The 13,525-nt window shown below is 43.7% G+C and overlaps 1 protein-coding gene across 1 annotated transcript; it reads right to left on the reverse strand.

The window, feature by feature from the left end:
• Positions 1 to 1,077: 1,077 nt before the first annotated feature.
• LOC123966022 (echinoderm microtubule-associated protein-like 4) lies at positions 1,078 to 12,513 on the reverse strand (the record flags this gene model as incomplete). Its single annotated transcript, XM_046042269.1, is given in 9 exon segments — positions 1,078 to 1,213; positions 2,774 to 2,908; positions 3,058 to 3,153; positions 5,102 to 5,212; positions 7,952 to 8,021; positions 8,104 to 8,253; positions 10,445 to 10,565; positions 11,659 to 11,694; positions 12,404 to 12,513. Coding segments are annotated over 8 exon segments (850 nt in total), but the record flags the coding sequence as incomplete, so codon positions are not given.
• Positions 12,514 to 13,525: the final 1,012 nt, after the last annotated feature.

A 13,525-nucleotide genomic window follows, 5' to 3' on the forward strand; every position in this document is an offset into this window, starting at 1 on the left:
TATTTCAGACTGTAGATCTGGATTTATTTCAGACTGTAGATCTGGATTTATTTCAGACTGTAGATTTGGATTTATTTCAGACTGTAGATCTGGATTTATTTCAGACTGTAGATCTGGATTTATTTCAGACTGTAGATCTGGATTTATTTCAGACTAGATCTGGATTTATTTCAGACTGTAGATTTGGATTTATTTCAGACTGTAGATCTGGATTTATTTCAGACTGTAGATTTGGATTTATTTCAGACTGTAGATCTGGATTTATTTCAGACTGTAGATCTGGATTTATTTCAGACTGTAGATTTGGATTTATTTCAGACTGTAGATCTGGATTTATTTCAGACTGTAGATCTAGATTTATTTCAGACTGTAGATCTGGATTTATTTCAGACTGTAGATTTGGATTTATTTCAGACTGTAGATCTGGATTTATTTCACACTGTAGATCTGGATTTATTTCACACTGTAGATTTGGATGTATTTCACACTGTAGATTTGGATTTATTTCACACTGTAGATTTGGATTTATTTCACACTGTAGATTTGGATTTATTTCACACTGTAGATCTGGATTTATTTCAGACTGTAGATTTGGATTTATTTCAGTCTGAAGATCTGAATGTATTTCAGTCTGACGATCTGGATTGTGCCTCTGCTGGTGTTTTCTGTGTGTTTCTGAGGACGGCAGTGGTGGACATGTTTTCAGGTGCAGTTCCTGCAGCAGCCAGCAGGAGGAAGCAGGTCACAGAAAGCGCTTCCTGTTTCTCCAGGTTTCCTCTGAAAACACTTTGCCTGACTTCCTGTAGCTGCTGGAGTCGGGTTTCATTTGTTCTGGACTCTTGCTGAACACTTGTTCAGACAGACTTCAACCTGTGTACTCTGATCTGCTCCCCGTGCAGAACTTCACCTGAAAACTGTTTAATTCTTGGCATGGCTCCAGCTGAAGCCAGTTTGACGACGCGTCTCTAAAACCATTACTGAAACTGGGCCAACACACACACACTTCGACTCCTCTGAGCTTTTCTTTACAGTGTTAAACTGATCCCAGGTCAGGATCGGTCACCCCCCTTTCCTCACCTCTGGGTCCCTTCCCCGTGGGGGTCTCAGCGGAGCTCCTGGTCCAGACCAGCAGGACTCCTCCAGAGTCTCCGGTAAGTATGTCTCCAGTACTCAGGAAGGCCAGACACTGAATGAACTTCGGCTTCTCGTATTTCTGAAAACACAACAAGAAACAGGGTCCCAGTTAGACCAGGACTACAGAGATAGACCAGGACTACTTTAGAAGTGTCTCTTGTGTTGCTGAACATTGCTCAGACAGACTTCAACCTGTGTACTCTGATCTGCTCCCTGTGCAGAACTTCACCTGAAAACTGTTTAATTCTTGGCATGGCTCCAGCTGAAACCAGTTTGACGACGCGTCTCTAAAACCATTACTGAAACTGGGCCAACACACACACTTCGTCTTCTCTGAGCTTTTCTTTGCAGTGTTAAACCGATCCCAGGTCAGGTCAGTTACTGACACCCAGAGTTAACTGGTCTTTACAAAGTTTCTTGCACATGGATCATGATGCTCACAATACTTCATATAAAATCTAAAACTGGGACATTCAAGCGTCTCTGCTGGTGAGTTATCTCAGAGGACAGTTCTCTTTTAGCTCTTAGTTTTGGTTTTACAGCCCGCTTCCTGTCTGGCTCTGATTAACGCAGCGTACATGTTGAGCTCAGACTGAACTCTGGGACAGATGTGAGATTATATATATATATATATATATATATATATATATATATATATATATACACACACACACACACACACATATATCTCTATCTCATCAGGTCGGTCTGTCTCATCTGTGACAACAAATTACAGGCAGTAACACGTGTGATGTGGTTTGTTCAGAAAAGCTCTGTGGCATGTTCTCACTGCAGGATGGGATACTCACCTCATGAATTCTTTTCTGAACGCTGTTTTCTGTGAGCCTATAAGTCCTGTTAACCGCGTGTGTGAAAACAAACTTATAATCTGAAGGTTTGTCCCTTTGTGTTCAGCCGGGTGGAGCTTCCTGTTCGTCTGCAGATCAAATTCCTCAAGTTCACTTTGCTGCAGTCTCTCCTCCACCAAACCTCAAGCAGCTCTTGGTCGATTTAGCCCCTTAGGTCAGATTTAGGCGTTTACCTGTTTGGATCTGTAGCTTTCTGCCAGTGGGAAGTTTTTATTTTCTTACTGGAACTCTGATGGGAAAGCTCTTCAAAGAACCAACAGAATGGCTGCAGGGTTTAAATTTAAGGTTTCTTTTAAACACCTCAAGAAGATGACAGCTGTGAAGCTGGAAACAATCTGCAGTTAGTAAAATGTCTTTCAGTCCCTTCATGAGTTTTGGACAGATAAGATCAATACGTCCCAGTTACAGTCAGTGAATCGGATTTAAATTTCTTATGCTTGTTCCAAGGCTAACTGGCCATGAAGAAGTTACCTGGTGCAGAAAATGGGAGGAAGATCTCAATCTAAATGATGACTGCTGGGAAATAAAACTAACTGTTGGCAGAGTTTTCCTCCAGCATCACATACAGGCAACTACTGGCCACTTCACGAAGTGAACTGGTCACCAAATACTGATTTGATTCAGATCTTAATTCTGTTCACTCACTTTGCTTTTTGTTCAGTGATAAATATAATCTATTTTAGGACTATTTTAGACTTTACAGTGGTTCATCCACACCACTAAAACATCTGCATAGTTCTGTATATCAAAAGAACTCAACACCTCCTCACCCCAAAGATTCCCTGTTTACGAGCCAGTGAATTCCCCGTCCAGGTCCAGAAGAAGATGTGCGACTTTCCACAGGTGACGATGGTGTTCGGATCAGTGGGGTGGAACTCCACGGCCAGGACCACCTCGTTAGTGGTCTGAAACACACCAGTTAGAACCAGTTAGAGACAAGCCAGAACCAGTTAGAACCAGAGCCGTTGAAGCTGAAGGTATAAATTCAAAGACCTGAATGACATTCTGCTGTACTGGTCTGGGTGCAGTGATAGGAGTACGACTGAGTGCTCACCTTGATCTCAGCGATCTTTGACTTCTTCTGCCAATCCCAGACTGTCAGCATGTGATCGTTACAGTCGTCAATAACGCTCAGGTGCTGACCAGAGTCCTACCGGAGACAGAGGGAGGGACACGGTGAGAGACAGCAACGAGATAGAGATACAGACAGAGATACAGACAGACAGAGGTGAGATAGAGATACAGACAGAGATATAGACAGACAGAAATGAGACAGAGATATAGACAGACAGAGGTGAGATAGAGGTGAGACAGAGATATAGACAGACAGAGGTGAGATAGAGGTGAGACAGAGATATAGACAGACAGAGGTGAGATAGAGGTGAGACAGAGATATAGACAGACAGAGGTGAGATAGAGGTGAGACAGAGATATAGACAGACAGAGGTGAGATAGAGGTGAGACAGAGATATAGACAGACAGAGGTGAGATAGAGGTGAGACAGAGATATAGACAGACAGAGGTGAGACAGAGATACAGACAGAGATATAGACAGACAGAGGTGAGACAGAGATACAGACAGACAGAATGAGATAGAGATACAGACAGACAGAATGAGATAGAGATACAGACAGACAGAATGAGATAGAGATACAGACAGACAGAGGTGAGAAGAGGTGAGACAGAGATACAGACAGACAGACAGAGGTGAGATAGAGATACAGACAGACAGAGGTGAGATAGAGGTGAGACAGAGATACAGACAGACAGAGGTGAGACAGAGATACAGACAGACAGAGGTGAGATAGAGGTGAGACAGAGATACAGACAGACAGAGGTGAGATAGAGGTGAGACAGAGATACAGACAGAGATACAGACAGACAGAATGAGATAGAGGTGAGACAGAGATACAGACAGACAGAGGTGAGATAGAGGTGAGACAGAGATACAGACAGACAGAATGAGATAGAGGTGAGACAGAGATACAGACAGACAGAATGAGATAGAGGTGAGACAGAGATACAGACAGACAGAGGTGAGATAGAGGTGAGACAGAGATACAGACAGAGATACAGACAGGCAGAGGTGAGACAGAGATACAGACAGAGATACAGACAGACAGAATGAGATAGAGGTGAGACAGAGATACAGACAGACAGAATGAGATAGAGGTGAGACAGAGATACAGACAGACAGAATGAGATAGAGGTGAGACAGAGATACAGACAGACAGAGGTGAGATAGAGGTGAGACAGAGATACAGACAGAGATACAGACAGACAGAGATAGAGGTGACAGAGATACAGACAGACAGAGGTGAGACAGAGGTGAGACAGAGATACAGACAGAGACAGAGGTGAGACAGAGGTGAGACAGAGATACAGACAGAGACAGAGGTGAGATAGAGGTGAGACAGAGATACAGACAGAGATACAGACAGGCAGAGGTGAGATAGAGGTGAGACAGAGATACAGACAGAGATACAGACAGACAGAGGTGAGACAGAGGTGAGACAGAGATACAGACAGAGATACAGACAGACAGAATGAGACAGAGATACAGACAGAGATACAGACAGACAGAGGTGAGATAGAGGTGAGACAGAGATACAGACAGAGATACAGACAGACAGAATGAGATAGAGGTGAGACAGAGATACAGACAGACAGAGGTGAGATAGAGGTGAGACAGAGATACAGACAGAGATATAGACAGAGGTGAGACAGAGATACAGACAGACAGAATGAGACAGAGATACAGACAGAGATACAGACAGACAGAGGTGAGATTCAATTCAATTTTATTTATATAGCGCCAAATCATAACAGCGCTTGTCATAAAGAGCAGGTCTAGACCGTACTCTGTGATGATATTTACAGAAGCCCATCAGTTCCTACCAAGAGCAGCACTAGGTGACAGAGACAAGGAAAAACTTCCTTTAAGAGGCAGAAACCTCGAGCAGAACCATGACTCAGGGTGGGCGGCCATCTGCCTCGACCGGTTGGGGTGAAGGAGAGAGAGAGAGGGGGGGGGGGGGGGAAAGAACAGAGAGAAAGAGAGAGGAACAGAGAGAAAGAGAGAGAGGGATGATACTCACAGCTTTGGAAAAAGACAGAGAGCCAACGCCTCGCTCGAATGTTCCCAAACCGATGACCTGCAGAGTGGACAGACTGACGCTGTCCCAGATCCGAACGTGAGGCTGTAGTGCCTGAAGGCATGGACAAAAAGTCAGGCTGTTATCATTATCACACTTTGAAGTTTAAGCCGTGGATAGGAATAAACCGGGAGTTGAGTCTGTTGAGGTTCGGATTCAGAGAGCTGAAATGAGCCTGATATCCGAGACTGGGCCTAATTCCTGGAAATGATGCACAAATGCTCACCCAGAAATACAAGCCCACACAGCCAGACGGCGTGAGCAAGGCCAAGTCCAATGAGCAGGACTGGTTGAAAAACATGCCAGCTGCCAACCAAATATCTTCACAAAGGGCGGGGCTTAGCACATAGACATAAAACGTCAGCAATCGTTGAGCCAATCATCATAAAGCTCACAGTCAGGGTGCAAAATTAACTTTTAGGTCCACCAGCCTATGGCTAGTGATACACAAAGTCTACCTGCCAATCAATAAACTGCCAATGTTTATTGGCTGGTGAGTGAAGTATATCTACCAGCCATCTGCATAATTTAGCAGCATTTGGCTGTTGGCTGGTGATAATGTTGGACCCTGCTCACAGGATATGTCCACATATATACCTGAAATCTACCTTGAATGCCCTACCTTGGCCCTGTCACGTAGTCTGGACTCTGTTGCCCCCCTCATCACTTTATCTGTCTCCTTCTCCTGTCCTGCTACCTGGTTCACTGGTGAACTCCGTCTTATGAAGGAATCAGGGCGGGGGCTGGAGAGGTACTATAAAAAAAATCTGGCCTCACTGTCCACCAGGAAGCCTACAACAGCCATGTTAAAAGCTACAAAGATGCTCTTCCCAGGGCGAAAACTAACTATTACTCACACTCATTTGCAACCAACAACATCAACCTAAACAGCTTTTTTCCTCTATCAACCACCTACTCTGTCCACCTGACCCTCCTCAACCATCTGATGCTGCTGGCCTATGCTCCAGATTCCTGGAATACTTCCAGAAAAAGGTAGAAACCATCCACCAGCAACTGCAGCTGTCCAGCTCCTCCCACCCAACCACACTACCGCAGCTGGACACAAACTCTTCAACTGTCTTCACACCGCAGGACTGCCTCTCCTCTTTCTCCCGCTCAAAACAGCTCAAGTTCTTGAGCTAGTGTCAAAAGCAAAGGCCACCACCAGCAAACAGGATCCAATGTTGACTGCCTTGGTCAAAGCATGTCTTCCAACTCTGGGTCCCGGATCAAATATAAAATCCTCCTCCTGACGTACAATCTCTCCATGGACTTGCACCTCAGTACCTCACAGAACTACTCCATCCCTGCACTCAGGCACGGTCCCTGCGGTCCTCTGACAAGGACCTGCTTGCTGTCCCTAATTCCAGGCTCCGGACATTTGGTGACAATTTGGCGGTTTTAGCGGGCATGTTTTCACTATTTTTAGTAACTTAGCCGTTTCTTATTTCACCATTTTAATTATACTTCATTCTACATCTTAAGTACCACTCACATTGAATTTGCCTCCTTCATTTTTCTTCCCACTCGCAGACCTAACGTCTCCGCTGCAAACACCTCAGAGTTGCCCGCTTCTTATGCCGTTTTTCCATAACCAGTACCAGCTCGACTCGGTTTGGCCGTGCTCCGTTTTCCATTGCAGATAGTACCCAGAGATAGTGCCTTTCAAGCTAGCTGGTCGTCATAGCAACGCCACACACAACTGCCGCGACGTAATGTTCAATGCGACACACACACACACGAAAACGCACACACAGCTGTCTCCTGATTAAAAGTTTAAACGTTTCAACATTACTCAGAATGTAAAGACAGATCAGACGGAGGTGATACGAAAAAGGTACCTGGTAGCAGGTACAAGTACAATTTTTACATAATGGAAAACTAAAGAAAAGTGAGTAGAGTCGAGCTGTTACCGAGCAGTGGAAAAGTGCCTTTACCGTCTCTCTCTCCCTATGTGTCCGCTTCGGTGACTTTCTCCATCAGTAACTTTTCCTCCCGTGATTCCGTTCACAGCAGCAGCTAAGCTGCACGTTGAGGAGACGTGTTGACAACAAAACCAATGTGGTAGCTGACGAATAACAGATGACTGGTGTGTTCACAGTCGCTTTACCTGGTCCGCTCTTGTAAAATATCCACAGTGTCGCGACTTGTAACATAATCACTGTTTCTCTGATAAATGCTACAGTGTGTCGCCTAACCTGGGAAGTAAAGTGTATGTGTGGGAAACACTGAATGAACCGTGCTTTTCTTTTTACAAGCCAGGTCTTTAACAGTGTTGACCAGCACTGTGTCTCCCTCCATCTTGTGAGTAGACGGCTGAATGCAGACGCAGAGGGAGGGGCGGGGCTGCGCGGTGAGGGAGGGAGAGAGGAGCAAACGCTGGCAGGACTTTACGGAAACATTAATTAACTCAACATCAAACTATATCGGTATAAACGGTATTGTCTAATTTCATATCTCTTTTGAAATTATATCAGTATACATTATATACCGATATACCGCCCAGCCCTACCGTGGCATAGCACAGATAAGGCTATAACTCAGACAGTGTTCACCCAATCATCACAAAACATCATGACATTTTTCAAATGTTTGTCTTCTGATCATTCTGAGCCTTCTGGTGCCGCCATCTTTGTTGTGTACAGTTACCATGGTTATTACTATATATTATATTAGACTGCATTAAAGACAGTAATGAGTTGATTTGTCCATTGGCCCGTCTGAAATATTTTAATTTAGCGTTTATTAACTGCTGAAAAGTGAAAATGTCTAATTAATCCTGTTCGTCCTCACCCGTCCGTCTTTGTCCACTCCTGCTATCTGTCCCGTAGCCATCCGGATCTTATCAGGATGGATGGCCAAACTGACAGAGAGAAACAGAGAGGTGATGTCACAGACCTGTCACCACAGAGCAGCAGATGATTTTTATAGGGGTGTTTTCTCACCACTTGACACAGTCGGTGTGTCCGAGGTAATGTCTCTGAGTTCGTTCTTCGTAGTTAAAGAGAACTACGACGGAGGCAATGAAGTAAACAATCTCTCCTGTTGGAAGGAGGTAGACGTTTGCTCTGCAGTCTCTGCCGCGGTAACCGTACCTGCAGGAAGTCAAGGAAGCACTTGGAGATCTACCGACAATCTACTGAAGGTTTATTAAAGGTCTGCCGAGGATCTACTGATCGATGGGGATCTACTTTTAATTTTCATTTCGTTATTGCAGACATACTAAAGGTCTCCTGGGGATCTATTGCAAACATACTAAAGGTCTCCTGGGGATCTCCTGAGGATCTATTGCAAACATACTAAAGGTCTCCTGAGGATCTATTGCAAACATACTAAAGGTCTCCTGGGGATCTACTGAGGATCTATTGCAGACATACTAAAGGTCTCCTGGGGATCTATTGCAAACATACTAAAGGTCTCCTGGGGATCTCCTGAGGATCTATTGCAGACATACTAAAGGTCTCCTGAGGATCTATTGCAAACATACTAAAGGTCTCCTGGGGATCTATTGCAAACATACTAAAGGTCTCCTGAGGATCTATTGCAAACATACTAAAGGTCTCCTGGGGATCTCCTGAGGATCTATTGCAGACATACTAAAGGTCTCCTGAGGATCTATTGCAAACATACTAAAGGTCTCCTGGGGATCTACTGAGGATCTATTGCAGACATACTAAAGGTCTCCTGAGGATCTATTGCAGACATACTAAAGGTCTCCTGAGGATCTATTGCAGACATACTAAAGGTCTCCTGGGGATCTACTGAGGATCTATTGCAAACATACTAAAGGTCTCCTGAGAATCTATTGCAGACATACTAAAGGTCTCCTGGGGATCTACTGAGGATCTATTGCAGACATACTAAAGGTCTCCTGAGGATCTATTGCAGACATACTAAAGGTCTCCTGGGGATCTACTGAGGATCTATTGCAAACATACTAAAGGTCTCCTGAGAATCTATTGCAGACATACTAAAGGTCTCCTGAGGATCTATTGCAGACATACTAAAGGTCTCCTGAGGATCTATTGCAAACATACTAAAGGTCTCCTGAGGATCTATTGCAAACATACTAAAGGTCTCCTGGGGATCTACTGAGGATCTATTGCAGACATACTAAAGGTCTCCTGGGGATCTATTGCAAACATACTAAAGGTCTCCTGGGGATCTCCTGAGGATCTATTGCAAACATACTAAAGGTCTCCTGGGGATCTACTGAGGATCTATTGCAGACATACTAAAGGTCTCCTGAGGATCTATTGCAAACATACTAAAGGTCTCCTGGGGATCTACTGAGGATCTATTGCAGACATACTAAAGGTCTCCTGTGGATCTATTGCAAACATACTAAAGGTCTCCTGAGGATCTATTGCAAACATACTAAAGGTCTCCTGGGGATCTCCTGAGGATCTATTGCAAACATACTAAAGGTCTCCTGGGGATCTATTGCAGACATACTAAAGGTCTCCTGGGGATCTCCTGAGGATCTATTGCAAACATACTAAAGGTCTCCTGGGGATCTATTGCAGACATACTAAAGGTCTCCTGAGGATCTATTGCAAACATACTAAAGGTCTCCTGAGGATCTATTGCAAACATACTAAAGGTCTCCTGGGGATCTACTGAGGATCTATTGCAAACATACTAAAGGTCTCCTGGGGATCTCCTGAGGATCTATTGCAAACATACTAAAGGTCTCCTGGGGATCCAGTAAAGAGCTACTGAAGCCCTACTGAAGATATCCTGAGGATCTGGGAAGGGCTTATTTCTGATTTACCGAGGATTTACTAAATGTTGGAGCCATTTTCTCTTTCATAGGATTCTTACTTTGTGATGAATAGTCTGATGTGTGAAATTATGTTAATCTAATTATGGGATGTCTGTATTAGCTATTTACCTGGATCTAATAGGCTGCTGCCTGATCTCCTTTCTAGGTTCTACTGTAGATCTGAGGCGCAGTTCTGGCTCCACTAACTTTTAGTCTTTATATACTGTAACCAGTTACACGTAGATGACACTCTCAGCTCACCTGTGCATCCTTTAGTAGATCTCATCCACCTCTGATGTTACATTAGGAAAGCCTCTGTCAGGACATTCTACTTCAGCTGCTCTCGTTATTACTACTTTTAGCTTTTACCTACAGTCTGCTAATACAACTGCACGTCTTTTTAAGCTAAGCACTAAAGCTAATTGTCATTAGAGCCCGACTGATATTTCGATTATATGTATATAAGATTCTGATTTTAAGTGGTTTACAACATTTCTTGTATAAAATGTGCTGAAGGATACACCCATTCTAGCTTGAGTCTCTCTGAAGGAAGTTCTGTACGGACGTCCTCGTAGTTGTCCACATCTGAAGGGATGAACATGGTGATCGGTCGGCCACGCATGAACATCTTAATGTTCCCCTCTGAAACCACAGACAGACACAGACATGAGAAACCGATCAAAGCTGCAGATTTAAATGCTCCTCCTCAACATTCACAGCCCAACAGATCTCCGACCTCTGATGGTGGTTAAAGATATCATCTGACATTACGGACAGATTGATTTGTTTAGACAATAACAAATGTTAAACTGGATTTAGCAGCAATATGGCAGGTCTAACCATTATAAAAAGACTGATCAGGATCAGATCATCTCTAGTATTACTGAGGCTCTGTATCCGGGGCATAAGGGGATCAGGTGTGTTCAGCCGTCCCTCCATGACAACGTCTTTTTCTTTTTTTACATAAACAAAATAAAATAAATATTTAATCAGGATAAAGAATTGGGACCAAAAGACATTTTACAGGGTAAAATAAAAGTTTCTAAATGACTTCAAACGTATCTTTGATATTTCCTGATCAGATCACAGATAGCTGATCAGGTTCCCTCTTACAGGTGAAGAAATCTGTTAGAACAGGAAAAATTAAAGGTCTCCGTCTGTTTCAAATTGGATGCAGATCATCAAACGGGTTCTGATTGTCTGAAACAGACCGAGACCCCCAAGATTCTGCTGACTCAATAAACCAAACATAGAGTCAAAAAGGTGAGGACAGGTGAGGAAGCCTGGATGCCGTGCAGGTGAAGCAGGTGAAGCAGGTCAGACAGAAACACCTGCTGTGTCGTTGTTTACCTCCACAGAGTCATGGACTCAAAAAACTAAAGACCTGTCAATCAATGCAGCATCCAATAATGTACTTTACATTTAGGTGGTGGGCAGGGCTTCAGTTTGTATCACTGATCCATAACATAATAACTTTCCTCATAATATATTTCAGGGACCACCTGTATGACCTTATATGGAGGTAAAGGGAAGTGGGGGAGGAGCCACAGACAGGTGTAACATCACCTTATCAGCCTGAAGGAGAGAGAGAGAGCAGGAGGGTGAGCGAGGCTGACGACGTAAAGCAGAGAGAAAGAGAGATGTGATTGGTACAGAGCAGAAACAGGAAGCACTCGTTCAGCTGCTGTTAGCATGTTAGCCTGCTAGCTCGCTCTGACGACTCATCAGGACTTACCAGCTTGGCTGTTTTTCTCTCGGGTCGACATTTTGGCTGGTTTGAGACAAAGACATGGTCACTCAACAACAACAACACAATCCACAGGATGTGAGCTTAGCAAGGTACCTTCAGGGTCCCTACGGTGGTGGTTCACTTCTAACCCTGACCTGGCCCTATCACCATGGTGACTGATGCTGAAACTTGTGACAGTTTTATTTTTCACACAGCCTGTTGCAGCTATGAAAAGAAATGGGCTGAATATTATGAGCATATAGTTTAGTTGAACTTTAGGTTGCATTTTTTTCTTATTAGACCCTGGGGACCTGTACCACGAAGCAGGTTCACCATCCCCAGAATCTCTGTGCCTGATCCGGCTTCACCAACAACCCATCAGGCTCAGCTGGTTTTCACCTGGCTCAATCTGATCTATCCTGTGGGAAAGTGAAGCAGCTTCGTGATTCCAAAAAACCCGAGTTAAGAGAGAGCTGGAGAGCTGATCTCCCTTCATGGTTCAGACCATTGAGCCGCCACAACATCAATGACAACATCTAAAACCAATGACAACATGACGTCTCAGAGTCACTAAGGGAGAAACTGCAGGAGACCAAACTAACGACGGCTCCTGCTGAAACCTTTTAAAAGATCTCAGATGCTGCTGGTGTTGGCATCTCTGGCTTCCTATTTGCTGTTATACATGATGGTAATGATGATGACGACAGATATGGTACCTCCATGATGAATGTGAGCAAAAATATATATTTACCTTGACTGACCACCGGGTCTTTGTGTCTGAAACGAGACAGAAGAAAACAAATGCATCACTCTCGATCGATCGCTTTATAGCACCTTGAACACAGGTCTTTACATGACTAGCTCATGATGAGACAGTAAGACTGTAAACAGTAAGACTAATAAACTGATTAAAAACAGTCAAACATGAAAGAAAATAAAAAACAAAAGTCAGGCTAGGAATTGAAACTTTCTTGTTTTAATGGTGACCTGATGAGAGTGATCAACCTTTTTTTGATTATATAGAACATACCCCTTTCAGTAAAGAATCATCATTCAACAATGAAACCAATGCAGCGCAGGGTCTCCATGTAAATGTTCCCACACCTCCCTGAGGGCAGAGCGTGCAGTGTGGGAATCTGGCTTTCATCAGAAATCACCTGCGAGGTGTGCAACATGTTCTCAAAACAAAATGATAAAGTATCATTTAGTGATTTGGGTTTCATGAACAAACTGATATATTGGCTGTATAACTTCATGATGGATCTTCTTCCCATATATTGTGGTTAAGAGCTGCCTTTACCAGCGTGCAGTATAATTTGGAGAACAGACCCCAGAATCCATCCTGGATGCTGAGGCTGTTCCCCAAGAAACAGATAAAGCAGATCAGACTGCTCAACTGCTGCGGTATTTCCTGGAAAGTATGGAGACTGTAATCTTTTTTTTTCACCTACTTAATATTGCGAAAATCAGGAACATCCTGTCTAAAAATGATGCAGAAAAACTAGTCCATGCATTTGTTACTTCTAGGCTGGATTACTGCAATTCCTTATTATCAGGCTGCTCGAAAAAGTCCGTTAAGACTCTTCAGCTGATCCAGAATGCTGCAGCACGTGTTCTGACAGGAACCAGGAAAAGAGATCACATTTCTCCTGTTTTAGCTTCTTTGCATTGGCTTCCAGTAAAATCCAGAATAGAATTTAAAATCATTCTTCTTACCTACAAAGCTCTTAATGGTCAGGCACCATCTTATCTTAAAGAGCTCATAGTACCTTACTACCCCACCAGAGCACTGCGCTCTCAGAATGCAGGGTTACTTGTGGTTCCTAGAGTCTCCAAAAGTAGACTAGGAGCCAGAGCGTTCAGCTATCAAGCT

This window comes from Micropterus dolomieu, unplaced genomic scaffold (genome assembly GCF_021292245.1).
Source record: "Micropterus dolomieu isolate WLL.071019.BEF.003 ecotype Adirondacks unplaced genomic scaffold, ASM2129224v1 contig_12252, whole genome shotgun sequence".
Lineage (NCBI taxonomy): Eukaryota > Metazoa > Chordata > Actinopteri > Centrarchiformes > Centrarchidae > Micropterus > Micropterus dolomieu.